Source organism: Pan troglodytes, chromosome 18 (genome assembly GCF_028858775.2).
Source record: "Pan troglodytes isolate AG18354 chromosome 18, NHGRI_mPanTro3-v2.0_pri, whole genome shotgun sequence".
NCBI classification, from domain to species: domain Eukaryota; kingdom Metazoa; phylum Chordata; class Mammalia; order Primates; family Hominidae; genus Pan; species Pan troglodytes.
Window position 1 is genome coordinate 6,311,723 of NC_072416.2, and position 27,946 is coordinate 6,339,668.

General features: G+C 52.1%; 2 protein-coding genes across 14 annotated transcripts in view; one reads left to right on the forward strand and one right to left on the reverse strand.

Annotated features, from left to right (window-relative positions):
* The window catches only part of DNASE1 (deoxyribonuclease 1), a 53,729-nt gene extending 50,893 nt beyond the window's left edge, over positions 1 to 2,836 (forward strand). For 8 of the 12 annotated variants that reach the window (XM_009430203.5, XM_063796544.1, XM_063796543.1 and 5 more), the window contains one exon: positions 24 to 2,836. In XM_009430203.5, the coding sequence (XP_009428478.1) occupies positions 24 to 137 (114 nt within the window). In that variant the 3' untranslated portion in view covers positions 138 to 2,836. The remainder of the gene's footprint in view (positions 1 to 23) is intronic. The other 4 variants (XM_063796551.1, XM_063796550.1, XM_063796548.1 and 1 more) reach the window with 2 other exon arrangements.
* The window catches only part of TRAP1 (TNF receptor associated protein 1), a 59,786-nt gene that overhangs the window by 4,680 nt on the left and 27,160 nt on the right, over positions 1 to 27,946 (reverse strand). For both annotated transcript variants that reach the window (XM_009430129.4, NM_001280500.1), the window contains 13 exon segments: positions 26,423 to 26,505; positions 23,363 to 23,503; positions 17,097 to 17,168; positions 14,876 to 15,036; positions 13,410 to 13,519; positions 12,698 to 12,771; positions 11,713 to 11,868; positions 10,039 to 10,159; positions 9,060 to 9,129; positions 3,345 to 3,492; positions 1,647 to 1,832; positions 802 to 940; positions 260 to 345 (listed from right to left, as the gene is read on the reverse strand). In XM_009430129.4, coding sequence (XP_009428404.1) covers positions 260 to 345; positions 802 to 940; positions 1,647 to 1,832; positions 3,345 to 3,492; positions 9,060 to 9,129; positions 10,039 to 10,159; positions 11,713 to 11,868; positions 12,698 to 12,771; positions 13,410 to 13,519; positions 14,876 to 15,036; positions 17,097 to 17,168; positions 23,363 to 23,503; positions 26,423 to 26,505 — 1,547 coding nt within the window.

Here is a 27,946-nt window from a genome sequence, read left to right on the forward strand (position 1 = left end):
CACTCAGGATGCTGGTTTTTCAGTTCTCAGTTCACACCTGCTCTGGAGCAGGGCTGGGAGAAAGACACCGCCTTCCTGCCTCAGCGGCACTCCCGGGCAACACGTGCCGAGCAGGGACCCACAGGGTCTCCACCTGACACCATGGGCTTCTGCTGCTGCTGGAAGGACACCCAACGGGCCAGGTACTGGGAGCCACCAGCTGGCCAGCCTGTTAGGGACACTGCGGCCAAGTGGTGGTCCATCCCCGGGAAAGCCTCACCTTCACGTTGGTGACACGCGACCCCAGCACATTTCTCATCCAGGCCAAGAGCTCCTCCGTCTCCTTCTCTGATAGGCACTCGGCGGCTGCGGAAGAGCAGGCGACAGGGAGCTCAGGCCTGCACCCCCACTCCCCGGCTTCCATGGGGGCCACGCAGCATGCTGCCAGCTCCCACCTCCTCTCCCACCAGGATGGAGACACAAGCTAGCAAGATGCTTTTCATCTAAAAGTAAAACCTCAAAGGATGCTTCAGGTTGCCTGAGGCCCATACAACTTGGTTAGGGCTTTAAAAAAATACACAGCCTCTCAAGAAGCTGGGCCAGCTCCAGAAGCCACCGTGGCAGGAGCACTGGACAGACCCCTGATATCTAAACCAGGAGGCACCTTCCTCCAGTCACCAGGGTGCTCCCACAAGGCTCTTCTCGGGGGTGGCTGAGCCCAGGTCAACTGACGAAAACCCAAAGGAAGCCCTCGCTGCAGGGCAGGAGAGGCGTGCAGGGAGTGGAAACCGGCCCCACGCCTAGAGAGCTGGGGATGCCGACCTGGGGACCTGTCCTCAAACTTCTCCTCCTTGTAGTGATCCACGACTATGTCCGTCTCCACAGAGATCAGCTTCTTCTTGTCAAACTCACGAAGGTGCAGCAGGGTGAGCTCATCAAACTGCTCAAAGCAGAAGAGAACCTGCAGGTGGCCAAGAGCAGCTCCATCAGGCCCCGGGGGCCTCCAGCCACCACAGAAGAAAGGATGTGGGCGGCAGGAGGGCTGGGGGAGCCAAGCGGGCCACACTGGGGAACACCGGGGCAGTTAGGGTTCCTAGGCCTGCATGACAGTTACTGCGACCCTGGGTCTAAGGAAGGCTCTGACTGCCTTCAAGGCAGAAGCACTCCACGCATAAGGAAATCCACATGTGGCTGAGTGCAGTGGCTCATGCCTGTAATCCCAGCACTTTGGGAGGCCAAAGCAGGCAGATGACAAGGTCAGGCGTTCCAGACCAACATGGTGAAATGCCGTCTCTACTAAAAATACAAAAATTTGCTGGGTGTGGTGGTGTGCACCTGTAGTCCCAGCTACTCAGGAGGCTGAGGCAGGAGAATGACCTGAACCCAGGAGGCGGAAGTTGCAGTGAGCCGAGATCGCACCACTGCACTCTAGCCTGGGCAAGAGAGCAAGACTCCGTCTCAAAAAAAAAACAAACAAAAAAAACCACATGTGACCTCCAAGTGGGAAACAGCCGTCACAGTCGGTCCGGCCTCTGTGCCCGTGACCCTGACTCACTGTGCAGCCCTGCCGGGAGTCTTGGGCAGGTTCACCCAGCACAGAGCTGAGAAGGTCAAGACCCTCCCCAGGATGCAGCCCCCGGAGCTCGCCCCACCCACCGCTCACGCACCTCTGTGTCTTTCTTCTTCATGGCCTCATAGTAGGGTGAGTGCTCTGCCAGGTGACGGTTGGGGGCGCACAGGTAGTAGATGTTGCGGGTGCCGGCCCGCATGCGGCTGGCATATTCTGAGAGGCTGGTTAGCTGCCCGGAGGGCAGCGCCGAGGACTCGTAGCGCAGCAGCTTTGCTATGTCCTCCTAGAAGGGACGGGGCAGGTCACCACTTATTCCAGGCCCATGGGCTCAATGTTGCCCAACTAACTGGGCGCAAACCCTCCGACGCCCATGGCCTCCTGGCACTCCAGGCTGGCCCTGACCCGAGGGACGGTAGTGGACTCGGGGGTTGTCCGAGACCAGGCCTTGCTCTGCCCATCAGGCCCCTTTTGGGAGCTCTGGGGGCTTAGGAAGCACGTCCTGCCCCAGATGGCCCAGGGGCTCTCCAGGGAGCTATGCGCACCACGCCCTGGGAGGGAACCCCACCCAACAGCAGAGCCCGGCCTGGACCCAGCGCCTTCCCTCTGCCCTCAGTGACAGAGTCAGTGTCTGGTGGGCACACGGACACGGGTGAAGTCCACGGTTCCCGGCCCTCCTCACAGCTGGCTATGGCAGAGACTGGCTTTGGCCAGTGGGTTTCAGTGGGATTTGGAGAAGGGCCCTTAGGGGAGGGGTTTGCCCTCCTCCCCATCAGTTGAACGCAGCTACCTCTAGAGCTCATGGGAGCTGCAGCTGGAAGGACGCAGGGGGAAAACAGAAAGAGGGAAAAGCAAGGAGCTGGACACCCAACCAGCAGGGCCCAGGCCACCCCTGCATACATGGTGGGTGTGCATTGATAAGACATGTCACACGTGCACACCTACAAAGACCTAGAAATGTCTCTCTTACCTGTGTGCTGTTAACTCAAATGGAGATAAATGAGAATGAAGAGGCCTGTGTCAGAAGCTGCCGAAGTCGGCAAACAACCAGAACACAGCCTCCTTGGGACCCCACACACGTGGTCACCCTCCTCCTGCTGCTGGGGAGAAGGGACGGGACACCAGCACGGGATGGGGTCCTGGGATGAAATGTTCTGGGGTTACAGTGGAGGCAGCCACACCACACTGGGAATGCACTAAATGCCACTGAATTGTACGTGTTGAAAGGTGAATTCTGTGAATCTGATGCTATGTAAATTGTATCTCAATAAAAAATGGACAAAAAATGTTTATGGAACAAATGTTTCATTTTTCAGCCATCCACTATTGGATTAACTGAACGACTGGCCCCTGTAGCATAGTATTTGGAGACTGATATCCAGTACATGATGAATAGTCCCTCAACAGACATTGAGACCACCCACTTCCCCACCCATGGGATCGGAGTCCTTGGCTTGTCCCACCTATCTGTGGCTCCCCAGCCCCCAAAATCCTCTGAGGGGAGACAGTGTGTGCACACCCTCTTCCTGCCACTCCCTGGGCTGCACCTTCAGACAGCAGTGAGGCTGAGCCCTTCAGAGCACAGCACAGCACTGGGGGGAGGGTCAGGACGTGCCTGGAAGGTGCCAGAAGCCCAGAAGCCTGGCCTTCCATTTCCTGACCCTGGTGGCAGCAGCAGCAGCAGCAGCCAGGGTACCCAGCTGCACCGTCGCCACATCAGGGGACACCTCCACCAGCTTCCTCAGCAGCCCCAGGAACAAGGTGGCCCAGAAAAAGGCCTGGAACACAGCTCCTATACCTTGACCTCCTGCTCAGTGGCGGTCACAATGCCCTCCCGCATGAACAGGCCGTAATCTTCAAAAAACTTTGCGTATTTCTCAGCATCTTTTTTACTCTGGTCAATGAAGTATTTGATCAGCCTCTGCTGTAAAACGTCCCGGAGTTTCCTACAGAAAAAAAAATGCATTTAATACATACAAGCAGCCCCTATGAAATACAAATGGCCAGAGGGTACGAAAAAATGTTCAGCCCCACTAAGAATCAAAGAAGTGAAAACAACAAGGTACTATTATTGGCCAAACTGAAAAAGACTGAGCAGAAAGACAGAAACCCTGGGCAGTGGCTGGACAGGAGGCAGCAGGGTGGAGTGCAGACACCCCCTGGAGGTAGTAGGAGAACCGATGCCCCCAGAGACAGATACCCACGCCCGGAAAACGCTTCCAACCTTTGAGCCAGTTGTTCCAATTATAGGAACTGCACCTTAGGAAACATGTGAGCACACCAAGATTTATGTACCAGGATTTTCACTGTGGCACATAAAATATAACAATTATGAACAACCTCATGTTCAAGAATATAGGCTAAAATTATGTAATGCTAAATGGCCATTAAAAAAAACTGCATCTTTTAATAATCCTCAATGACATGAGAAAGTTAGCTGTGTTGAAAGAAAACCCAGAAAAATCCCAATATGGGTAAATTACAGTACGTCTATAGATACAGGCAAAGAATGCACATTCTACATGTACATAACAATTTTCCATCATTAGGAGCAGCACTGTATATACTATATATGTACACTGTAATTTAGGATTTATACTGAATATATATATACTCTAATTTTTCAAAATTGGGATTTTAGGGATCAGGATATTTACTGCAGCATTACATAATGGCCTAAAATTAGGAACAACTTTATCACTGGGATTAGGGATATTTTTATTTCCTTCTTAATATTTAGTCTTTCCTTTAAGCAGGTAAATTACAATGTATTTCAGTAATCCAGAGCATGGGAACAACTCTCTCTCGAGTTCATTTAGAGCCTTTCCTCCCGCACTCCATCCCCAGTGACTGAGTCCTTCAGCCACAGGGCAGAATGGGACAGGACATGCCTTCATGCCTGGGAGCGGGGGGACAGTAGCCCAGGATGCGGTGCAGAGCCCAGGGAAGGTGTCTATGCAGGGCCATGGTTGGGAAGAGCCTGGTATGGGTGTCAGAGCCCAAGAACCCCAGAGAAGGGTGTCCAGGCTGGGGGCGTGACCAGCCCACCGTGAAGAGTCAGAGCCCAAGTAGGTGACAGGGACACCCGCAGAAGAGGGCAGTGGCAATGGTAGATTGGTTACATGGAGGGGGATTGGTCAAATGGGTAACCGTGTTAAGAATAATCAGCGGGGCATGGTGGCTTCTGCCTGTAATCGCACCACTTTGGGAGGCTGAGGCGGGCGGATCACCAGAGGTCAGGAGTTTGAGACCAGCCTGGTCAACATGGTAAGACCCCGTCTCTACTAAAAATACAAAAAATTACCAGGGCATGGTGGTGGGTGACTGTAGTCCCAGCTACTTGAAAGGCTGAGGCAGGAGAATCGCTTGAATCCGGGAGGCAGAGGTTTCGGTGAGCCAATACCTCGCCACTGCACTCCAGCCTGAGCAACAGAGTAAGACTCCATCTCAAAAATAAATAAATAAATAAAAATTAAAAAATTGTATTAATGATAGCAAGATTATAAACTCTTGAATAAAACAGGAAATCAGCCCATATAAATAAATTACAAATAGTATAAATATAACACATAAATTTTTTTTTTTTTTCAATCCAACGAAGTCTTGCTCTTGTCCCCCAGGCTGGAGTGCAGTGGCATGATCTCGGCTCACTGCAACCTCTGCCTCCCAGGTTCAAGCAATTCTCCTGCCTCAGCCTCCCAAGTAGCTGGGATTACAGGCACCTGCCACCATACCCGGCTGATTTTTTTTTTTTTTTTTTTGAGATGAGTCTCGCTCTGTCGCCCAGGCTGGAGTGCAGTGGCGTGATTTTGGCGCACTGCAATCTCCACCTCCCAGGTTCAAGCAATTCTCTGCCTCAGCCTCCCGAGTGGCTGGGATTACACCTGCCTGCCACCACGACTGGCTAAAGTTTTGTGTTTTTAGTAGAGATGGGGTTTCACCATCTTGGCAGGCTGGTAACTCCTGACCTCGTGATCCACCCGCCTCGGCCTCCCAAAGTGCTAGGATTACAGGCGTGAGCCATTGCGCCCAGCCTAATTTTTCTATTTTTTAAGTAGAGACGGGGTTTTACCATGTTGGCTAGGCTGGTCTCGAACTCCTGACCTCAGGTGATCTGCCTGCCTCGGCCTCCCAAAGTGCTGGGATTACAGGCGTGAGCCACCGCGCCCGGCCAACACATAAATATTTTAAGTAAATAAATGAATGTATTGAGAGTTTCATGAAGAATGTGACATTTACATAGCTTCAAAATACCTATAACATCTGTTAATTACAAAGGGAAGGACATCCTTGTTTGTTGGAAATGCACCCCAAAGGCATCGAGAAGGCAACTTCTCACAGGGTTCGAGGAAAAACATGTTCTTGGTACCATGCTTCCAACTTTTAAGCCTGTGATTCTTTCAAAAGCTCTAATTTCGGCTGACTCTTTTCTGATCGAGATGAGTTCTCAGACTGACAATGCAACCTTTGACAACCACAAGCTGGGATGAGGACCCCTGCTCTGCAGCTTCGGGCACTACCAGTGGGCCAGCATGCCTGCCACAGCCAGGAATGCAGCTCCCTTACTGAGCAGGACCACCCCTCTGTGACTCAGTTTCCACAACTATGAGTGAGGACTCACGGCTCCCCTCACAGGATGAAACACGTGTTTATGCAGGCTCAGCACAGTTCTCAGTGGAGAAGAAATACTCAGGAAACACATTCAGGATGGGGAGAGGAACGCAGCCGCCTTGGCCCGCAGGGACGCCAGGAGCTCCCTCTCCACAGGGCCTGGCCCCTGCCTCCACTTCATCCGTGAGCTTCCCAGATGAGGCCAGACGTGTCCTCGGTTCAGTGGGTGTCCTTTGCCTTATCCAGCCCAGGGACATTGTGCCTGGAACCTCCCCTCCTGTGGCCACTCCTGGGCAGGGTGATGGGGATGGACAAGGTGGGGACAACTCCAGCACCAGCAATAATAATCCGGGAGTCAGCCCCAAGCCCTCTCTTCACTGAAGTGAACTGAAACATTGGGCAGATCACCAGTAACCCACAGGCGCACTCGAAGTGCACAGGGTCAGTACACCAAAGAGCACGACTCTAACGACCACAGAACAGTCGCTGCTGTGGGGCGGGGATGCATCCTGCTGAGGTCAGCACAACTGCTGCCCTGTGGTCGTGTCGGCAGCAAGGCGGGGTCCTGCTGTCAGAAGCCAGCACGGCTGTGTGGGGAAACAAGGACTGAGGCCCCCTTTTCATTGATTATATAACATCTCTTTAGTCAGCAAGGAAAATACCTTTTATATAGTTAAATCTTCCGACCAAGTAACCCCACCCCTAGTATTCTATCCTAAGGAAATATAGCTGCAGGTAAAGATTTCAGAACAGGCCAGGCGCGGTGGCTCACACCTGTAATCCCAGAACTTTGGGAGGCCGAGGCAGGCAGATCACAAGGTCGGGAGATCAAGACCATCCCGGCTAACACAGTGAAACCCTGTCTCTACTAAATATACAAAAAATTAGCCGGGCGTGGTGGTGGGTGCCTGTATCCCAGCTACTCGGGAGGCTGAGACAGGAGAATGGCATGAACCCGGGAGGCGGAGCTTGCAGTGAGCCGAGATCGCGCCATTGCACTCCAGCCTGGGCAACAGAGCAAGACTCCGTCTCAAAAAAAAAAAAAAAAAAAAAGATTTCAGAACAAAGATAAACATGTGCACTGCAGTGTCATAACTGCAGAAACACTGAGACAGCCCAGCTGTGCAGCCCCGAGGGACGGGATCAGTAAACTATGGTACATCCCTGTGATGTCCCATGATGTAGCAATTAAAAGTGCTTCCAAAAAACAACATGGGAAGTGCTGCAAATAAACTAGGTAGAAAAAAGGAAACAGTATAAGCAATATGAATTCAATTGCATGAAAAACAAAAACAGGCCGGGCGCAGTGGCTCAAACCCGTAATCCCAGCACTTTGGGAGGCCAAGGCAGGCGGATCACGAGGTCAGGAGATCGAGACCATCCTGGCTAACATGGTGAAACCCTGTCTCTACTAAAAATATAAAAAATTAGCCGGGCATGGTGGCGGGCGCCTGTAGTCCCAGCTGAGACGGGAGGCTGAGACAGGAGAATGGCATGAACCTAGGAGGCGAAGGTTGCAGTGAGCCGAGACTGCGCCACTGCACTCCAGCCTGGGCAACAGAGCAAGACTCCGTCTCAAAAAAAAAAAAAAAAAAAAAAAAATCTAAGTGGCCAGGTGCAGTGGCTCATGCCTGGAATCCCAGCACTTTGGGAGGCTGAGGCCAAAGGATCGCTTGAGCCCAGGAGTTCAAGATCAGCCTGGGCAACATAGTGAGATCCCAACTCTACAAAAAATACAAAAAAATTAGCCAGGCATGGTAGCTCACACTTGTAGTCCCAGCTACTTGGGAGGCTGAGGTGGAAGGATTGCTTGAGCCCAAGAGGTTGAGGCTGCAGTGAGCTGTGATCACACCACTGCATTCCAACCTGGACAACAAGAAAGACCCTATCAGTCAACCAATAAAACATCACTGCGGCTTGCTTGGTTGAAAAAAGAAAAAAATCTCCATGGCTTTCTGCCTCTGAAGGTGAGGCGGGAGGACATCACCGGCAGGCCATGTGACCTCGCAGGGCTGGGCATGGACCCACCAGGCAGGAAACCACACTGCCCACCATCTCCCCAGACCTGCTCCTGCCCGCGGCACAGGACAGAATCTCTGAGGACCAGTGCCTCTCGGTGTGGGCCTCTCGCCATGCCCACAGCGCAGCCCCAACACACACCAATTACCCAGACTCATCCTTTTTCTGAGGATCTGCTTCCATTTCAACACTGGAGAGAAAGCGGTGGGCAGAGAAACACTGCAGGCACGTTGGGGGCTCCAACAAGGCCCGTTCCATGGCATGCTGCACGTGGTGGGCTCTTGAGAGACCTCCAGGGCTCCAAATTCCAGCTGAATCCTCACCCCACAGGCTCCCTCTGAAACCTGCCCTATGTGGCTGCCAATCTACCCCACCCTAAACCGTCACAGCAGTCATCTCTAGGTGAGAGCACAGGTCACTTGAATATGCTCTAGTAAGGAAATACTACTTGCATTAGGGGAAAAAAAGCCAGTAAGCGAGGTTTTGAATAAAGACTATTTGGTGAGCCTGGGGCCAGAGTGGGGAAGTGATAGCTACTGATGGAGAACCTGGAGCCAGCACACTGGATCCCCCTCCACACAGGGCTGGCCTGCTGCAGGGTTGCAGTCACAACCCTGGGGCACAGGTGGGCAGGTCTGGCTCTGCGGCCCCTCCCCCTATCCAGACTCCAGCCTCAGCCATGACCAGCCACCCCCACCTTCTGGACCACAAGCTTCAGAGGCCAGGCCAGCACCTGGAAGGCTCCTGAGGGCCCCCATGTGCAGGCTTCCCCGACCACCTCTGCTCTCAGCTCCATGGGCCACGGCTAGGGCCCTCTGGGGGCAAAGGAGCAGGTAGGGGCCTTGTCCCCAGCAGGGTCCTCTCCCCGCGGCCCGAGGCTCACCTGATGAGTGCGCTCTCCTGCAGCAGCTCCCGGCTGAGGTTCAGGGGAATGTCCTCACTGTCCACCACACCTGGGAGACACGGCAGTCAGCTTCTCCCGGGGCTGCGGCCCTCCACACCACCCAACATTCCCCATTAACCTGCCCTTTGTCTTCAGGCCTGGCCTTCAACCCAGCACGTGTGCTAAGAGGGAAGCAGGGAGGCGGCACTGCCGGAGCTTCCTCTACGTCCTGCCACCTCCCAGAACAGTGACCTGGGCTGTGGGTGGCCGGGACAGCCTCGGGATAACACTCGGAAAATGACAGCCTGGGCTTTATGTTAAAAATCACAACTCTGGCTGGGCACAGTGTCTGACGGCTGTAATCCCAGCGCTTTGGGAGGCCGAGGTGGGCGGATCACGAGGTCAGGAGTTCGAGACCAGCCCGGCAATTATGGTGAAACCCCATCTCTACTAAAAATACAAAAATTAGCCGGGTGTGGTGGCAAGCACCAGTAATCCCAGCTACTCGGGAGGCTAAGGCAGGAGAATCACTTAAGGAGGTTGCAGTGAGCCACGATTGCGCCACCACACTCCAGCCTGGGTGACAGAGCAAGACTCGTCTCAAAAAACAAACAAACAAAACTCTTATCAGGGATGGTTCGCACCTCTGTGTACCAAGGCTTAAATACTGAAGTCTTTCTTAAACTATAATCTCACTCAAACGTAACACAACTCACATATCAATCTGAAACTCAATATCCCTACATATGGAAAGACCTCAATCTGAACACCCCAGTGCTCCCCCCAGATCAGTCATGTACGTAGGGAGGTGGGGCAGCTCCCGGGGTCTGTAAACGCGATTGACACACAGGCAGCGCAGGCCGACGGCGGTGCTCTCGCTGCAGAGGGCTGCTGAGAATGGGATCAGCACGGTCCCTCACAGATGCAGCGGGCGACACTGGGCCACAGGGGCACTGCTCACGGACTCTGAGCAGCGTACCTCGGATGAAGCGCAGCCACTTGGGCAGGATGTCCGTGGCCTTGGTCTGGATGAGGACTTTGCGGCTGTACAGTGCGACGCTGGAGCCCAGCTCCCGGCTCACATCAAACATGGACGGTTTCTGGGGGTGAGGAGAACACGCCATCATGCAGCACTGACCCTCCCCAGGCAGGCCCTGGCTGGGAGGTGGGGGCGGACACGATGAATCCAGCGCCCACTCCCACCTCGCCCTCCCCCAGCGTCTGCTCTGAGTGCAGGGGCCCCACGATGCCCCACACTGTGGCTCTGCAAGGGCCAAAGGCCTTCTCTGGCAGCTGCCGCCCTCCCCAGCCCACCCCCTAAGGAGGACACAAGAGAGTGAACCTTGCACGTACCCCTGAACACACTGAACACAGCCAAACCTTGCTACAGGTCAGGAGTCAGCAAAGAGCCCTCCGACCAAATCCAGCTCACTGCCTACCTCTGTGTAGCCTAACAGTGGTTTTTACACTTTCAGACAGTTGAGGAAAGATTTCAAAAAGGATAATCTCATGAGATATGAAGATGAAACTCAAATTTCAGTGTCTACGCAGCTCATGGGACCCGGCCCTGTGTGCTCAGAGGGCAGCAGGGCAGTGCTGCTTCCTCACCCGGCAGGGTTAGTGGCTACGACAGAGACCGGGCCCGAAAAGCCGGGACCAGCTCCTGTGTGGCCCTCATGGAACGCGCCTGCCCACACCTGCTCCACACTGGTACTTCCCGAGCCAGGACCCACACCTCACTCATCACAGGGGATCTGGTTAAAATGCAGCGGGTATCTAGTTCAAATGTTGGGAGACCTGGTTAAAATGTGGGGCGACCTGGTTAAAATGGGGGGGATCCGGTTAAAATCCGAGGGATCTGGTTAAAACGCAGGGGGACCTTGTTAAAATGCGGGGAGATCTTATTAAAATGTGGGCTCCCACGCAGGAGCCCTGGGTGGGGCCTGAGACTCTAACAAGCCCCTGGAGGCCACACCTGGCTGGCTCTTTCCAAGATGGATGCCAGCTGTGCAGGACATTAGGAGAGTTTCCAGGCAGCCAAGGACAGAAGAGCCTGGGGGCAGGACGGGCTGGCTCTCAGCCCCGAATAGGTCTCCTTACGGCAGGATTTGCGGGAACTTCAATGTGGTAAAGGAAACCAGGGGAGTTGGAGGGTGTGGAGGAAGCACACAGAGAGGCCAGCGGAGAGGCAGACCACAGGCCCTTCCCAGAGCGCCTGTCAGGACAGCATCCACTGATCCACAGCAGATGATGTAGGCTCTGAGGGCCCTCCCCAGGCACACCCCAGTCCACAAGCCTCCACCCCAGCCTGCACTGAGATGCCCATCAATCCTTCCCTCGCCATGTGTGACCCCTGAGACAGAGGAAACCTCTGTGGTTACCCATCCAGAGGCATCTGTTCTTTTTTTCTTTTTTTTCAGAGATGGGGTCTCACTATGTTGGCCAGCCTGGTCTGGAACTCCTGGGCTCAGGTGATCCACCCTCCTCAGCCTCCCAAAGTGCTGGGATAACAGGCGTGAGCCACCACACCCAGCACTACCTATGTTTTTCATGCCCTCACACTGCCATGTTAATCATGTGACATCTGCAGAGCTGATGTCACAGGGGACAACAGAGTCACCCTGAGGGCCGTGGGCCTGCCACAGTGCCTCACCATGTCGGGCACATAGAAGATGCTGCGGATGTTGAGTGGTGCGTCCGTCTTATAGTGCAGGATGTAGCGGGGCTTGTCGTGAGCCTGCGCGACGTAGCGGTAGAACTCCTCATGTTGCCACTCACCGACGTCCTTGGGGTCCATCATCCAGATGGCCTGGAAACGGAGATCGGCGGGGAGGGCGTCGTGTTCACCACGCACGTCTTCTCTACCACCGTGCAGGCCTGAGCCAGTGCAGCGCCTGTCCCTGGACAGGCTCCTGGGACAGACGGGCGGTGGTCTCAGGTGTAGACCCCTCTCCAGCCCCACCACTGGGCTATGCCGGGTAGTGCAGGGGAGACACACAAGGCTCTGGGGCAGGAGCTCCTCAGGACAACATGTCAGGAGGACCAGCTGGGCCCTGAGGGGGCCTGTGGGAGAGGATGACGCTGCCCAGCAGGGGCGAGCTGACGAATACACTGTGGGCCGTGAGAGCGATGACGACCCACGCTGCACCACAGCTGAGCCGCGAGGGGGAAGTCAGTCACTGAGGACAGCATGCCGCGTGACTCCATCCAGGAGAAACGTCTGGAACAGGCAGCACAATGGACAGAAAGGAGACCGTGGCTGCTGGGACTGGGGGAGGGGCAGTGGGGAAAGGGCTGCTTTTTGGGGTGATGGGATGTTCTGGAATTGATGCGGGGTGGCTGCACAGCTCTGTGGCTGCACTGAACACCATGGCTGCACACTGATGTGGTGAGCCAGCTGGGATGGGCGTTACGCCTCAGTGAACCCTGACCCCTGACCCCGGCTGCCCGGTGCACAGGGGCAGGGCTGTGGTAGAGCTGGGCCCCTGCCTCATCCCCACACCCAGGTCTCATCTCCACAGAGCAGCTCGCCCTGTGACTCTGGGCCGCATCCCCTGGGCTCATCTCTTCTCCGCTGCCCTGAAACGTACAGATTTGTCTCCATGTTTGACCAGTCCCTAGAGGAACTCAGGGCTCACCTGCAAGGTGTTCATCCGCCTTCCATTCAAGTACAAGGGGAAGCTGATGAAGTTGCTGTACTTCGTTACCACATCTGGAAGGGACAAAAGAAAAACCACACCGCATCTACAATGCTTGTGGCAACGCAAGCTTTGCAGCAGCTCCAGGATGAGCGCCAGCCTGCTGGGAAGGGTCCTCCATGCTGTGTACACTTCACAGGTACAGAAACAGGGCACAGTGGGGACACCTGTCCTCCCCCCAGTCTCACGGGGGCAGCAGCGGAGCCCACGTGAGAACCAGAGCTGTGGAGGCCCCGGCTGCTGCGAGACTGCAATGTCAGCTTGTGGCTGGAACATGGCTTTCTGGGCTGACTCCTGGGGGTACTCAGGGCCTCCCTGAGTGTCCAGCAGGACACAAAGAGGGAAGGCCACGCCCACATCCTGGGACAGGACTGCGCCAAACCCCCAGGTGCACTAAAGGCCAAGGGCCACGCAGAGGAAGGAGGAGGAGGTCCGCCCCAGCCAGGCCAGCCTCATCCCAGTCCCAGCAGGAGCTCGATGCTACGCAGCCCTGGCGGGCAGCCCCCCTCCCAGTCCCGCAGCGGCTTGGCCCTTCACGGCTCTGCCTGTGCACCCTTCATGCAGGTAGAACCCGGGAAAATGCCTGCTGACCTGGTGGCCTCCAGGCCACACATGGATCCCAGAGTGAGCCTGGGCCCGGGCTCCCGCTCACCTCGCACCCGGGCCTCGCTGGAAAACTCCTTGCAGTCGGATTTCAGGTGGATGATGATTTTTGTCCCGGTTCTAACTCCCGAAGCTTCGGCGATTTCAAACACTCCAGAGCTAAGGCAGGCAAGGAAAGGAAAAGCCAGGTGGATGTGACACTGGGACATACCCTGCATGGGACTCCAGCGGTTCCCGAGGGTTTCACAGGCAGAGCCCAAACAACAGACAACACACCTCAAATGCCCCATTTCTGACCCCAGTGCACCACTCAGGCCATCACATGCCCATCAGGAACGATGAGCCTGTCGCAGGCGGCAGAGTTCTCCTGGTTCCCTCGGGCTGGGGGCGGGGGGGCGGGGGTCCTCCACCGACCCTGGGCTTCGAAGAAGCTTCTGGGCTTACCCCAAAAGCAGGCCTGGGGCACTGTGGGGGACTGGCCCAGCTCCAAATCGGGTGCCAGATGCCCAGGGGCAAAAACAAAGGCCAGGGGGCCAGGCGCCCCCTAAGAAGAGCAGAAAACCATCTCCGAAGCACAGGAGGGGGGAATCCCCCGGCAGGGCCGTGTTGATGCCTTGGCCCAAGTTTACTCTGAGCCCCGCTCTCATGGAATTAAACAGGAATGTTAGTTTTGGGAGAGTGGGGAGTCAAGCTGAGCACAGTGCACACACTGTGGAGCAGAAATGGCATCACGGAGGGAGGACGCCTCGGCTGGCTGGAAGCGGCTCACCTGCTAAAAAGCCCTCAGAGCTGGGCGTGGTGGCTCACGTCTGTAATCCCAGCACTTTGGGAGGCCAAGACGGGCAAATCACCTGAGGTCGGGGTTCGAGACCAGTCTGACCAACATGGAGAAACCCTGTCTCTACTAAAAATACAAAATTAGCTGGGCATGGTGGCATGCGCCTGTAGTCCCAGCTACTCAGGAGGCTGAGGCAGGCCAATTGCTTGAACCTGGGAGGCGGAGGTGGCAGTGAGCCAAGACTGTGCCATTGCACTCCAGCCTAGGCAACAAGAGTAAAACTCCGTCCCAAAGGAAAAAAAAAAAAAAAAAAAAAGCCCCCAGCAGGCTCCTCACCCTATAGAGGCAGAGGTGGGCTGGGGAGACAAAGCCAGGAAATGCCAGGGCCGGGAGGAAGCAGAATGAGCTCTTGCAGAAGGTCGGTCACAGGAGGCTGCAGAGTGTCCACCAGGCGACAGGCCAGTCCTGCAGCTCAGCCACTGAGAAAGGAGCTCAGCGCGGGCCGGACCTGCCTTCCCGAGCGCAGTGGTGGTGACCAACCACATGGGACCAGACAGGTGCCATAGGCCACCTGGAGCCACAAAAGTCACTAACTCCCCAAAGTGGGAGAGTCAGATTTCACATAAAAAGCCCAGAAAATGCCTGTGTACGTTTTCTGAGTCCATCCCTTTCCAAACTCCATGCTAAGGGCTCCAGCTCAGCTTTGAGCTGCCTGTCAGGCGACATTCGTCACTCACCCATCTGAAAGCCACTGGTAACCCGGGCTCCCCGGGGCTGCCGAGCGGGAATAGACCTCCACTCTGTCAGCCACCATGAAGGCTGAGTAGAAACCCACTCCAAACTGGCCAATGATCTTGCTGCTGGCCTCAGCCTGGTTCTGCAGAGCATCCAGGAAGGCCTGTGGGGCAGAGGCCAGTTAGTGAGGCAGCCTCCCCTCCAGAGAGCAGACACTCCCAACACCGTGGCTCTTCTGCGAGCACCGCTAAGACCCCTTCATCCTGAAAACAGCCACACCGAGTACTTTTCCACCCCATTCTACACGTGAAGAGCTAAGTCACAGAGAGGTGACACATTAGCCCTAGGACAACCAGCTGGCAGCAGTGGGACAAGTGTGTATTCCATTTGATTCCCAAAGCTCATAGTCCTGCCTGTCCCAGACAGGTGGAGGCCTGTGGGTCACACCTGGGGGTGGGGAAAGAGCAGCTTGAATAAGCTCTTTCCCTTGAATAAGCTCCTTCCATAGGAAGGCCAGGAGTGAGGAGAGGCTCCAAACTGGCTTCCATATTCAAGTCTCCTGGACTCTACACTTTGTGGGAAAAAGAGTAGAAATCACGCGCATGCGTCTGTAAGCACCGCACAGCACTTAATTTTTCTACTATAATACTGCCAAAGGTCCTAAGGCCAAAATCAAGTAAAATACACACGCCCACTGCCCTGGCCCACGTTGTCCGATGGAACTTTCTCCAACGACAGGAATGTTCTGCCAGGTGCAATGTGACAGCCTGCCGAGCACCTGCAATGTGGCCTGTGCAGCTGAGGAGCACAATGTCCCCTTTTATTTAATTTGAATGCATTTACATTTAAACTGCCACATGCAGCTGGTGGCCGCTACACAGGACAGCAGACCAACCTCGAGAGAAATACAACAAAAGACGTAATGTGGGGGTCAAGTCACAGTTATGGTAGGTTTTTTGTTTGTTGTTGTTGTTGTTGTTGTTTTTAAGATGGAGTCTCGCTCTGTCGCGCAGGCTGGAGTGCGGTGGCATGATCTCAGCTCACTGCAACCTCTGCCTCCCCGGTTCAAGTGATTCTCCCGCCTCAGTCTCCCGAGTAGCTGGGATTACAGGTACCACCACCACGCCCAGCTAATTCTTGTATTTTTAGTAGAGATGGGGTTTCACCCTGTTGGTCAGGCAAGTCTTGAACTCCTGACCTCGTGATCCACCTGCCTCGGCCTCCCAAAGTACTGGGGTTACAGGCGTGAGTCACCGCACCCGACCTAGTGTTTTCATCTTACAGATGAGGAGACTGAAGTAAGTGCTTTGCCCATAGCTGGAAAAGGGCGACCGCTGGAGGTTCCCAGGCTGTTGGTCTGAGTTCAAATGTGTTGCTCTGCCTCACAGCACTTTTCTGCAAAGTCGATTCCCTGAGCCTTGAGGGCTTGATGCAGAGAGGGTCAGAGGGATCAGTCCCCTCTCACACAGCGCCATGATGAGAACGGGCTTGGGATGCGACGTCTGTGGGTTTGATGGTTCTGGTCAGAACTGCTCTGTGGGTCTGGGCATAGTGACATGCACCTGTAGTCACGCCTCAGGAGGCTGAGGCTGGAGGATAGCCTGGCCAACATGGTGAAACCCCATCTCTACTAAAGATACAAAAAATTGGCCAGGCGTGGTGGCTCGTGCCTGTAATCCCAGCTACTTGGGAGGCTGAGGCAGGAGAATTGCTTGAACCGGGAGGCAGAGGTTGCAGTGAGCCAATACAGTTGGTCCTCCTATCTACGGGTTCCACATTTGCAGATTCAACCAGCCAAGGATTGAAAATACTCAGAAAAAAAATAAAGAACAACACAATGATAAAAAGTAGTATAAAAAACATAACTATGTTATATCTATATTTAGCATTTACATTCTATCAGGTATTATAAGTAACCTAGAGACCATCTAAAGCACACAAGAAGATGTGTCTACAATATACGGCACCAATTTAATCCGGGACTGGAGCATCTGCAGACTTTGCTATCCAAGGGGGGTCCTGAAACCAACCCCTAGATACTGAGGGACCAACCCCCAGATACTGAGGGATGGCTGTCATGTCATGAGGTGTTCCCACAGTACCCACTGCGTGGCATGCAACTGACAACGTTCTTACTTAATCTGGCACCCAGGGCCACCCCTACTGGAGGGATCCTTGCACCCTGAGGGGAAGGGGGAGGCTGTGTGGGGGGCCCACGCTTACCTTTGACCCCGATCTGGCAATCGTCCCCAGGTTGGACACCAGCTCTTCCTGTGTCATCCCGATACCAGTATCCTGAGGAGAGAGACGCACTAAGTGCCAAGCCCCCAGCACCTGGGGAGCCGGGTGAGTGCACCAGCAGTCCCAGGGACTCAAGTGGTGTCAATGACATTGGCCAGACAGGGCCCAGCCAGGTAGCACCAGATGCTCATCAGAAAAGACTAATTCTAGGGGCCGGGAGTGATGGTTCATGCCTGTAATCCCAGCACTTTGGGAGGCCAAGGCAGGCGGATCACTTGAGGCCAGGAGTTCAAGACCAGCCTGGCCAACATGATAAAACCCCATCTCTACTAAAAAAAAAAATTAGCCAGACATGATGGCGAGCACCTGTGGTTCCAGCTACTCGGAGGCTGAGGCAGGAAAATTGCTTGAGCCCAGTGAACCCAGGAGGCAGAGACTGCAGTGAACTGAGATTGCGCCACTGCACTCCAGCCTGGGTGACAGAGTGGGACTCCATCTCAAAAAAAAAAGAAAAAACGAAAAGACTAATTCTAGTCATAGCAGCTTGGCCTCACCAGAGAAAACAGGAAGGGACGGCAGAAAGTTGCTTTGCTTGTTAAAAACCATTCCAAAAAGAAAATATTACACCAGCAATTAGGAAAAGCACAGCTCTCCCACCATCAAGATGTGGCCCCCACGCCTTCTCCCTGGCTGTGGTTCTGGGGAACAGTGATCCTCTCTGGTGGCTCTCTCAATCCAGCAGAATGATCTGACTGAGGAGACCAGGAAGCAGGTGTTGGGAACGCAGCTCTGCACGCGGCCCCTACTCCCACCCTACCACCATGGGAACAGCGGGCACGGACGCCTCTCCTGCGGGAAGGCAGAGCCCTTGCGTTGGAGCCTCTATCTGGCCTATCCTGTTGCAGCTGCTCTGCTCTGAGTGCCAGTGTCACCCAAATCCATATATTAAGACCTAAGTCCCAAGGGGATGGCACTGGGAGGGGGGCCTTGGGGAGGTGATCAAGTCACGAGGGCTCCACTCTCATGAATGGGAGTAGGGCCCTTAGAAAACAGGCTTGAGGGAGCTTGTCTGCCCCTTCCACCTTCTGTATGAAGATGCAAGAGGCACTGCCTGAGACAAAGGGCCCTCGCCAGATGCCCAATCTGCTGGCCCCTTGCTCTTGGACCTCCCAGCCTCTAGAACTGTAAGCAATAGGGTTCTGTTGTTTATAAATTGCCCAGTCTGAGGTATTCGGCTATAGCAGCCTGAATCACAATACAGACCAACGCGCTGGTGAACACACAAGGCCTTACTGACCATGGGCTCCTCCTTCCTCAAAGCCCGTCAGACTCCCATCTGCAGATCCTCGCTCAACATGCCCATAATGTAGCCACAGCCCCAGCTTGCTCTGCTATGATGTGCAGACCACCTTAAATAAAAGAGCTCACTCCAAGCCTCCACATCTCTGAATTGGGACAAAGGCCCTCAGAAACAGTTTTCTGAACTTCCTTCTAGGAAGTTCCTTTCTAAAGACTTCCTCTCCAGGACAGCCTGCAGGAACCATGGGAGCCCACTAGCACCAGGCGTCAGTGCTGTCTCCATTGGCAAAGCAAGGGTGGTCAGTGCCACTCAGCAAATAATCCACCGCAAGCAGCAGGCCAGGGAGACTGGCCAGCTGTCAGCCTTCCCATTGTAGGCAGCACAGGCAGAATGGGTGCCAAAACCACATCACCACCAGTTACTGCAGTGCACACATGTGTGCATGTTTCACGGGCCCCAGCAGCCAACAAGAAACATGGCACCAAGAGGTTTCTGGGCAATTATTTCTGAGGTGCTGGTTTGAATAGTCCAAAATCCAGCCTGATTCATTTATTGTAGATCATGTAATAATTATGAATAAAAAACTACTTAAAATTAGTATCTAGTTGATATCAGTCATTAAATATAAGTTTCATTTAAGTGTTTAATACATCAGAAACTTAAATAGAGTCCTTAAGGGAAAGGTTAATGTTAGACCAAGGTAAAGGAAAAAATGCAACTAATAGCTCCTATTTTCAATTTATTTTTATTTCTTCCGAAACTGATCTGCACTGCAATCCCAATCTAAATCCTCACAGGTTTTGTAGAAAATGACAAGCCGATTCTAAAATGTATACGGAAATACAAAGAACTTAGAAAATTTTCAAAATATTTTGAAGAATGAAGTTGGAGAATTTAAAATACCTAGTTTTAAGACTTCCTATAAAGCTACAATAATTAAGACAGTGCGATGTGGGCATTTAAGGATCGACACATGGATCAAAGAACCAAACAGAGCACAGGAACAGAGATGCACAGAGAGTGTATTACTTGATTTTTGACAAAGATTCCAAGGTAATTCAATGGGGGATGATAGGTCTATTAACAGATAGTACTGAAACAACTGTACACCCAAAAGCAAAACATAAACCTCAACCCCTACCTCACACCATACACAAAAATTAACTTGAAATGGACCGTAGATCTAAATATAAGAGCTAAAGCTATAAAACCTCTAGAAGAAAACATAGGGCTGGACACAACAGCTTACATCTGTAATCCCAGCACTTTGGAAGGTCAAGGTGGGAAAATTGCTTGAGCCCAGGAGTTTGAGACCAGCCTGGGCCACAAAGCAAGACCCTGCCTCTACAAAAAAAAAAAAAAAATTTCTTGCTCTGTCATGCAGGCTAGAGTGCTGGAGTGCAGTGGTGTGATCTCCGCTCACTGCACCTTCCGCCTCCCGAGTTCAAGCAATTCTCCTGCCTCAGCCTCCCGAGTAGCTGGGACTACCGGCACACGCTGCCACACCCAGCTAATTTCTTTTGTATTTTCAGCAGAGACAGGGTTTCACCACGTTGCCCAGGCTGGTCTTGAACTCCTGAGCTCAGACAATCTGCCCGCCACGGCCTCCCAAAGTGCTAGGATTACAGGCGTGAGCCACCATGCCTGGCAAAAAAAATAATTTTTTTAAAGTTAGCCAGGCATGGTGGCATGTGCCTGTGGCCCTAGCTACAGGAGGCTGAGGTGGTAGATCACTTGAGCCCAGGAGGTCAAGGCTGCAGCAAACCCTGATAGCACCAATGCACCCCAACCTGGAGACGGAAGAAGATCCTGACTCTAAACAAACATAAAAACCTTCCAGGTCAGGCTGGGTGCGGTAGCTCATGCCTATAATCCCAGCACTTTGGGAGGCCGAGGTGGGCAGATCACCCGAGGCCGGGAGTTTAAGATCAGCCTGACCGACATGGAGAAACTCTGTCTCTATTAAAAATACAAAATTAGCCAGGCATGGTGGCACATACCTGTAATCCCAGCTACTCGAGAGACTGAAGGCAAGAGAATTGCTTGAACCCGGGAGGCGGAGGTTGCAGTGAGCTGAAATCACACCATTGCACTCCAGCGTGGGCAACAAGAGCAAAACCCCATTTCAAAAAAAAAAAATCTTCCCGGTCATCAAAAACAAGGAAAGTCTGAGAAACAGCCAAGAGGAGCTAAGGGGCCAGGACAACTAAATGTCATGTGGGATGCTGGGAGAGAAAAAGGACATGAGGTAAAAACTAAGGAAATCTGAATAGACTTGTGTTAAGAATAATATATCCATACCGGTTGATTAACTGTAACCAATGTAATATACTAACATTTCTTTTTTGTTTTTTTTGAGACGAGTTTCACTCTTGTTGCCCAAGCTAGAGTGCAATGGCGCGATCTCAGCTCACCACAACCTCCGCCTCCCGGGTTCAAGCAATTCTCCTGCCTCAGCCTCCTGAGCAGCGGGGATTACAGGTGCGCACCACCACATCTGGCTAATTTTTGTATTTTTATTAGAGATGGGGTTTCACCGTGCTGGCCAGGCTGGTCTTGAACTCCTGACCTCAGGTGATCCGCCCACCTTGGCCTCTCAAAGTGCTGGGATTACAAGCGTGAGCCACTGCACCCGGCCATAAGATTTCAATCATAAGGGAAGCTGGGTGTTGGAGTAGATGGCAACGCTGTACTATCTTTAAAATTTTTCTGAAAATTGAAATCTGTTCTAAAATATTTACTAAAAAAAAAATAATAACTATAGATTTTTCAGATGTAGACAGAAATCATCTGTTGCCAGGCAACCCGCACAATGTGATTTTAAAAGGAAATGGTGAGACTAGGCGCGGTGGCTCCCGCCTGTAATCCCAGCACTTTGGGAGGCCAAGGCAGTCAGATCACTTGAGGTCAGGAGTTTGAGACCAGCCTGACCAACATGGTGAAACCCCATCTCTACTAAAAATACAAAAATTAGCCGGGTGTGGTGGCATGTGCCTGTAAACCCAGCTACTTGGGGGGCTGAGGCAGGAGAATCACTTAAATCCGGGAGGCAGAGGCCTCACTGCAGTGAGGTGAGATCATACCACTGCACTCCAGCCTAGGCAATAAAATGAGACTCTGTCTCAAACAAAAGTAAAAAGGAATTTGTGAGGGTTTACAAGAGGTATATACATAAAATATTTGACATCAAAAGAAAAAGATGATTTTGCCACCGGAATGATACTGTTGTAAGATTCTTACATTGAAGTGTTAAATATCAATTCAAGCTAGACAGTGATAAATTAAGGCTGCATATTTTATTCCCTAAAAAATCCCCTAAAAATAACAAAAAGCAATGTAGCTGAGATATCAGTAGAAGAGATGGAATGGCATAATATCTCTGAGACCCCACAAGAAAGCTTCCTTTTCTAAAACTTTAGGTAAGAATAATCTATCAATATTAGTTAATTAATTGTAATAAATGGGCTGGGTATGGTGGCTCATGCCTGTAATCTAACACTTGGGAGGCCAAGGCGGGCAGATCACTTGAGGGCAGGAGTTCAAGCCCAGCCTGGCCAACATGGTGAAACCCCATCTCTACTAAAAATACAAAAATTAGTTGGGCATCATGGCACACATCCGTAATCCCAGCTACTCAGGAAGCTGAGGCACGAGAGTTGCTTGGACCTGGGAGGCGGAGGCTGCAGTGAGCTGAGATCACACTACTGCACTCCAGCCTGGGCGACACAGCCACACTCTGTCTCCAAAAAAAAAGGAAAAAAGATGAAACAAATGGACCATGACGCTCCCATCGGCTATTGAGAATAGAAAAACTGGGTCCCAAAGGATATAATGGAGCTCTAAATTACCTGCTCAAATTTTCTGTAAATCTAGAACTGTTCTTTAAGAAAAAAGAAGACAAAAGACAAAACCAAAAATCATTATTGTAACATAAATAGTCTTAGTACCAGGAAGTACTGGCACATGAGGACTGGCCCCTCTGCTAAAGACCAAGAATCATGTCCCCATGACCCCTTGCCCCAGCACATCCATTTTCAATCATCTGCAAGGAACCTCTGTGCTGAAAACAGGAGGGAAGCACAGGGCGCTGCAGCCCTGCCCACAGGGCCCATTCCACAGCCAGGCCAGCTCAGCAAAGGCAGGGAGAGAAGAAACCCACTCCCCACCCAATCCTTATGACCAAGGGCTATGACAAACAGCTGGCACGTACCACGGGGCTCAGTCTGGATTCTCTAAACCCAAGAGGGAGTGCGTAAAGCTGACACCTCACAAAAGCCCCTCCTTTAATTAAAACAGCCATCCCTTCACAAGTCCATTCATTCACGCGTGCCTGCATTCATTTATGTGGCATGACCTTCAGAGCAAGCCAGCACCCTAAAAGGGAATACTCAGATCCCACCGAGGCCAGTCTGTCCACCTCTCCACAGATAGACACCCCCGCAATGACGCCGTGACCCTGGGATGACAGGTCCTGAGGCAGCTGTCTTTGGATGCAATGTCTCTCAGGGCCCCTACCTGACCCTCTTTGGCCTAACTTTTCAGCCTTAAAATTTCCACAAGGCTACAGCAGCAGCCACAGCACTGCTTCGTCGGCATTTTGAGGGGAAAACGCAGTTAAAAATATGAAAAGAGTACATTAAAAATAAGATATGTTTAGATATGTTAATACCTGCATATACCAAAACCCTGTGTGGCCATATGCTAGGATGTTACCAGTAGTTATTGCTGGATGATGGGTTGATTTCAAATTTTCTTCTTTTCTGCTTACCTGCTTTTCCAAAACTTTCTATAATGAATGAGTGCTACTGTAACACTAAATTATAGCCAGAGTTATCCTGGTGGTACGGACGGCCAGTACGTCCCTGGGACCCGAGACATCACTAGAAGGCAGATCCTGTCCTTGCTGCATGGCCGGGCCTGCCACACGCCTGGACACTGAGGGAGGTACCTGGATGGTGATGGTGCCTTTCTCGGCATTGGTCTGCAAGTGAATCTCCATTTCTGGCAGTGCTTGGCCGTCAGACACCAGTTTGTGACGCAGTTTTTCCAAGGCATCGCTGGCATTGGAGATCAGCTCCCGTATAAACACCTACAGGAATAGAAATGGGAGGCACAGACAATGAAGGACACTCATCCTGCAGGATCTGTCTGGTCAGCTGCACTTCCAATAACTGTTAAAAGGTAGAGGAGAATAGTCAATTCTCAAAGCATAAAGAGTTGCTGCTTTAGTCAAAGGCAGTTCCTCTGGGCCGGTCACAAAGTGACTGAAGGTGCTGACTTTCCTTTCAGGATTTGTTTGAGAGTCTCACTCTGTCACTCAGGCTGGAGGCTGCAATCACGGCTTATTGCAGCCTTAACCTCCTGGACCCAAGCAATCCTCCCACCTCAGCCTCCTAAGTAGCTGGGCCCACAGGCATGCACCACACCCAGCTAATTGTTTTAAAATTTTTATAGACACAGGGTCTCGCTATGTTGCCCAGGCTGGTCTTGATCTCCCAGGCTCAAGTGATCGTTGTGCCTCCGCCTCCCAAAGTGTTGGGATTACAGACATGAGCCACGGTGCCTGGCGCTTTTCAGGATTTTTAATCAAGCCTGAAGTTATGTGTCCATCTGTTAATTATAACTTTAAGAAGAGCCCTCTGGCTGGGGGTGGGGGCTCATGCTTGTAATCCAGGCACTTTGGGAGGCTGAAGCAGGTGGATCACTTGAGGTCAGGAGCTCAAGACCAGCATGGCCAACATGGTAAAACCCAGTCTCTACTAAAAATATTAAAATTAGCTGGGCGTCATGGAACACACCTGTAATCCCAGCTACTCAGGAGGCTGAGGCAGGAGAATCGCTTCAACCCACAAGGCGGAGGTTGCAGTGAGCCGAGATGGCACCACTGCACTCCAGCCCCGACAGAGAGAGACTCTGTCTCAAAAAAACAAACAAAGGAGGCCTGCGAGGAACAATTTCTTTCCCAACTCCTGCACAGGGATGACGGCATATCACTCAAACATCCATTTCTCCTTGATACGGTTTGGCTGTGTCCCCACCAAAATCTCACCTTGAATTGTACTCCCATAATTCCCACGTGTTGTGAGAAGGACCTGGTGGGAGATAAGTGAATCATGGGGGCCGTTTCCCCAGTACTGTTCTCGTGGTAGTAAGTCTCATGAGATCTGACAGTTTTTTGGGGTTTCTGCTTTTGTGTCTTGCTCATTCTCTCTTTGCCTGCTGTCATCCATGTAAGACGGGACTTGCTCCTCCTTGCCTTCCACCATGACTGTGAGACTTCCCCAGCCACATGGAGGTGTAAGTCCAATTAAAGCTCCTTCTTTGGTAAATTGCCCAGTCTCAGGTATGTCTTTATCAGCAACGTGAAAATGGACTAATACACTCCTACTCCACAAAAACAGGTTCCCTAGCTTCATCTCATCTAGTGGGGACCACCAAACACCAGGTCAACCACACCCGGAGAAAAACGGGCCTCAGGGCCCAGCTGTCCCTCAGGAGCTGAAAAGCACACTGACCTCAAACAGACCTTCCATTTAAAATCAGTGAGAGAGGCCGGGTGCGGTGGCTCACACCTGTGATCTCAGCACTTTGGGAGGCTGAAACAGGCAGATCACCTCAGCCCAGGAGTTCAAGACCAGCCTGGGCAACACGGCAAAACTCCATCTCTACAAAAAAATACAAATATCAGCCAGAGGCTAAGGAGGAAGGATGGCTTGAGCCCAGGAGGCGGAGGTTGCAGTGAGCCGAGATCATACCACTGCACTCCAGCCTGGGCGTCAGACCCAGACCCTGTTCCAAAAAATTAAAAAACCAAAAAAAAAAAAAAAAAAAAAAAACCCCACACAAATAAAAATAGAAAAATTAAGTCCGCAAGAGCACATAGGTGAAGAGGAAGCGGTGGCTGATCTGGGTGGAAGCTGGAGGTCACTGGGAGTCAGGAATGCAGCACTCATCAGTACGAAACCCGGAAAGAGCTCCTGGAAGCCCCTCTGAGCTTTGAAATCTGCTGCTTTACAAACTTTCTTCAGGATTCTCATTTGCCTTCCAGCAATAATCAGCATGTCAACGATGGTGGCCTTCATCTTTCTTTTTCCTTGTCCTGTCACCCCAAATGAGTTTTGTGGGTTTTTTTTTAATAGAGATGGGGTCTCTTCACGTTGCCTAGGCTGGTCTCAAACTCCTGGACTCACACAATCCTCCTACCTTGGCCTCCTAAAGTGCTGGGATTACAGGTGTGGGTCACCGCACCTGGCCCCAAATGCGTTTTAATTTCCTCAGTAACTCCTCCCTGCTCCATACACACAGGACTGGGGAACCTTCTTCCTCCGGCAGCCAAAGCCGCCAAGACCTGCAGGTAGTCCCACCAGGAAAAGGGGCCTCAGAGCGTATCCAAAGCTCCACAGAGACGGAATTCAGCAGAGCTGCACGCTAGGATTTGGGGGACTTTTTTTTTTGGAGAGAGGGTCTTACTCTGTTGTGCAGGTCAGTGTAGTAACACAATCATGGCTCACTGCAGCCCCAAAGTCTGCCAGGCTCAAGTCATCCTCCCACCCCAGCCTCCTGAGTAGCTGGGACCACAGGTCAGTGCCCCCATAGCTGGCTAATTTTGTAAATTTTTTGTAGAGACGGAGTCTTGCTGTGTTGACCAGGCTGGTCTCAAACTCCTGGGCTCAAGTGATCCTCCTGCCTTGACCTCCCAAAGCACTGAGTTCCCAGGCATGAGCCACCACACCAGGCCTGTATTTCGGGAACTTTTAAAATTATTGGCAAAATTCAATTAATTCCCAGAGTTGATCCAGCCCAAAGAACCATCTGGATACACTTATCCAGGAAACCAAAATAGACTCTGGTAAAACTCCTCTCACTGGTAGCTTAAGATGAGGACCTGTCCAAAGTTTAATGCTTTCTCACAGCTAATATATTATCTGGCAATTCTCCAGAATGGCATAAAAACAGCTTTGTGAAAAGAAACTTTGCTAGCATCGGGCATGGTTAGCAGGGAACGCACCTCTTTTTCTGAGTACAGGGACCGGGCAACAATGTCCAAAAGCTTCTTTGTCTCGGCCTGGAACTCATGTTTGGAAGTGGAACCTAGTAATGAAACACAGACACAACCAACAAAGTTTAACTTCTATTTTTGTGCAAGAATACACTACGTCACATTCCAAAGAACGCTTAAGTTTATGAGTTTTAAACTTTTTTTTTTTTTGAGACAGAGTCTCGCTCTGTCACCCAGGCTGGAGTACAGTGGCACGATCTCGGCTCACTGCAAGCTCTGCCTCCCGGGTTCACGCCATTCTCCTGCCTCAGCCTCCCGAGTAGCTGGGACTACAGGTGCCTGCCACCACGCCCGGCTTACTTTTTGTATTTTTAGTAGAGACGGGGTTTTACCATGTTAGCCAGGATAGCCTCGATCTCCTGACCTCATGATTGGCCCGCCTCGGCCTCCCAAACATTTAAGATCACGAACAAAAAGAAAGAAGCAGACAGAAACAAAGTCTGGCTGGGCACCATGGCTCATGCCTGTAATCCCAGCACTTTGGGAGGCCAAGGCAGGAGAATCACTTAAGCCCAGGAGCTCAAGACCAGCCTGGGCAACACAGAGGGATCCCGCCATCTCTACAAAAAATACACGAAGTAGCTGACGGTGGTGGCACATACTTGTGGTCCCAGTGACTCAGGGGGCTGAGGTGGGAGGATCACTTGAGCCAGGGAGGTCGAGGCTTCAGTGAGCCATGATTGCACTACAGCACTCGGCCTGGGCGACAGAGAAAGACCCTGTCTCAAAACAAAACAAAACAAAAAGTCTCTCAGAAAGGAGGTCTCAGGGCAGGACAAATCCTCCCACTGCTGAGGCCAGACATGCCTCGGGCTACGTCGAGGGAATGCTGAGCCTGGTTTCCCAATGTGCATGGTTACGAGAACTGGGCTGCCTCTGAGAACCAGATTATATGTTCTTTCTTTTTTTTTAGAGGCAGGATCTGGCTCTGTTGCCCAGGCTGCTATGCAGTGGCAGGATCGTGCTCACTGCAGCCTCAACTTCCTGGGCTCAATCGATTCTCCCGCCTCAGCCTCTCAAGTACCTGGAACCACTGGTGTGTGCTACCATGCCTGGCTAACTTTTTAATTTTTTTTTGTAGAGAAAGGGTCTATGTTGCCCAGGTTGGTCTCGACCACTTGGCCTCAAGCAATCCTGCTGCCTCGGCCTCCCAAAGTGCTGGGATTACAAGTGTGAGCCACTGTGCCTGGACTATATTCTTCAAAAAAGCGGTTTCCAAATTAATTATTTAGAAATCAAAATAACAAGAAAACCTCACTTCTCTTTTTAACTTCAAAGATTCTACTCTTGTCGACCCACTTAAAAGCCAGAAATGGAGCCACTTCAGGACTGGCTCCAAAGACTGCTTTTTTATACTTCAGAGGGAATGAAAAGACAGCTCCGGAATTCGGTCCTGCGCAGACTGGGCCAATGCTGAGTTTCCCCTCCCGCTTCCATGATTATTAGCAGATGTGCCATGAATCGCCACTCAGG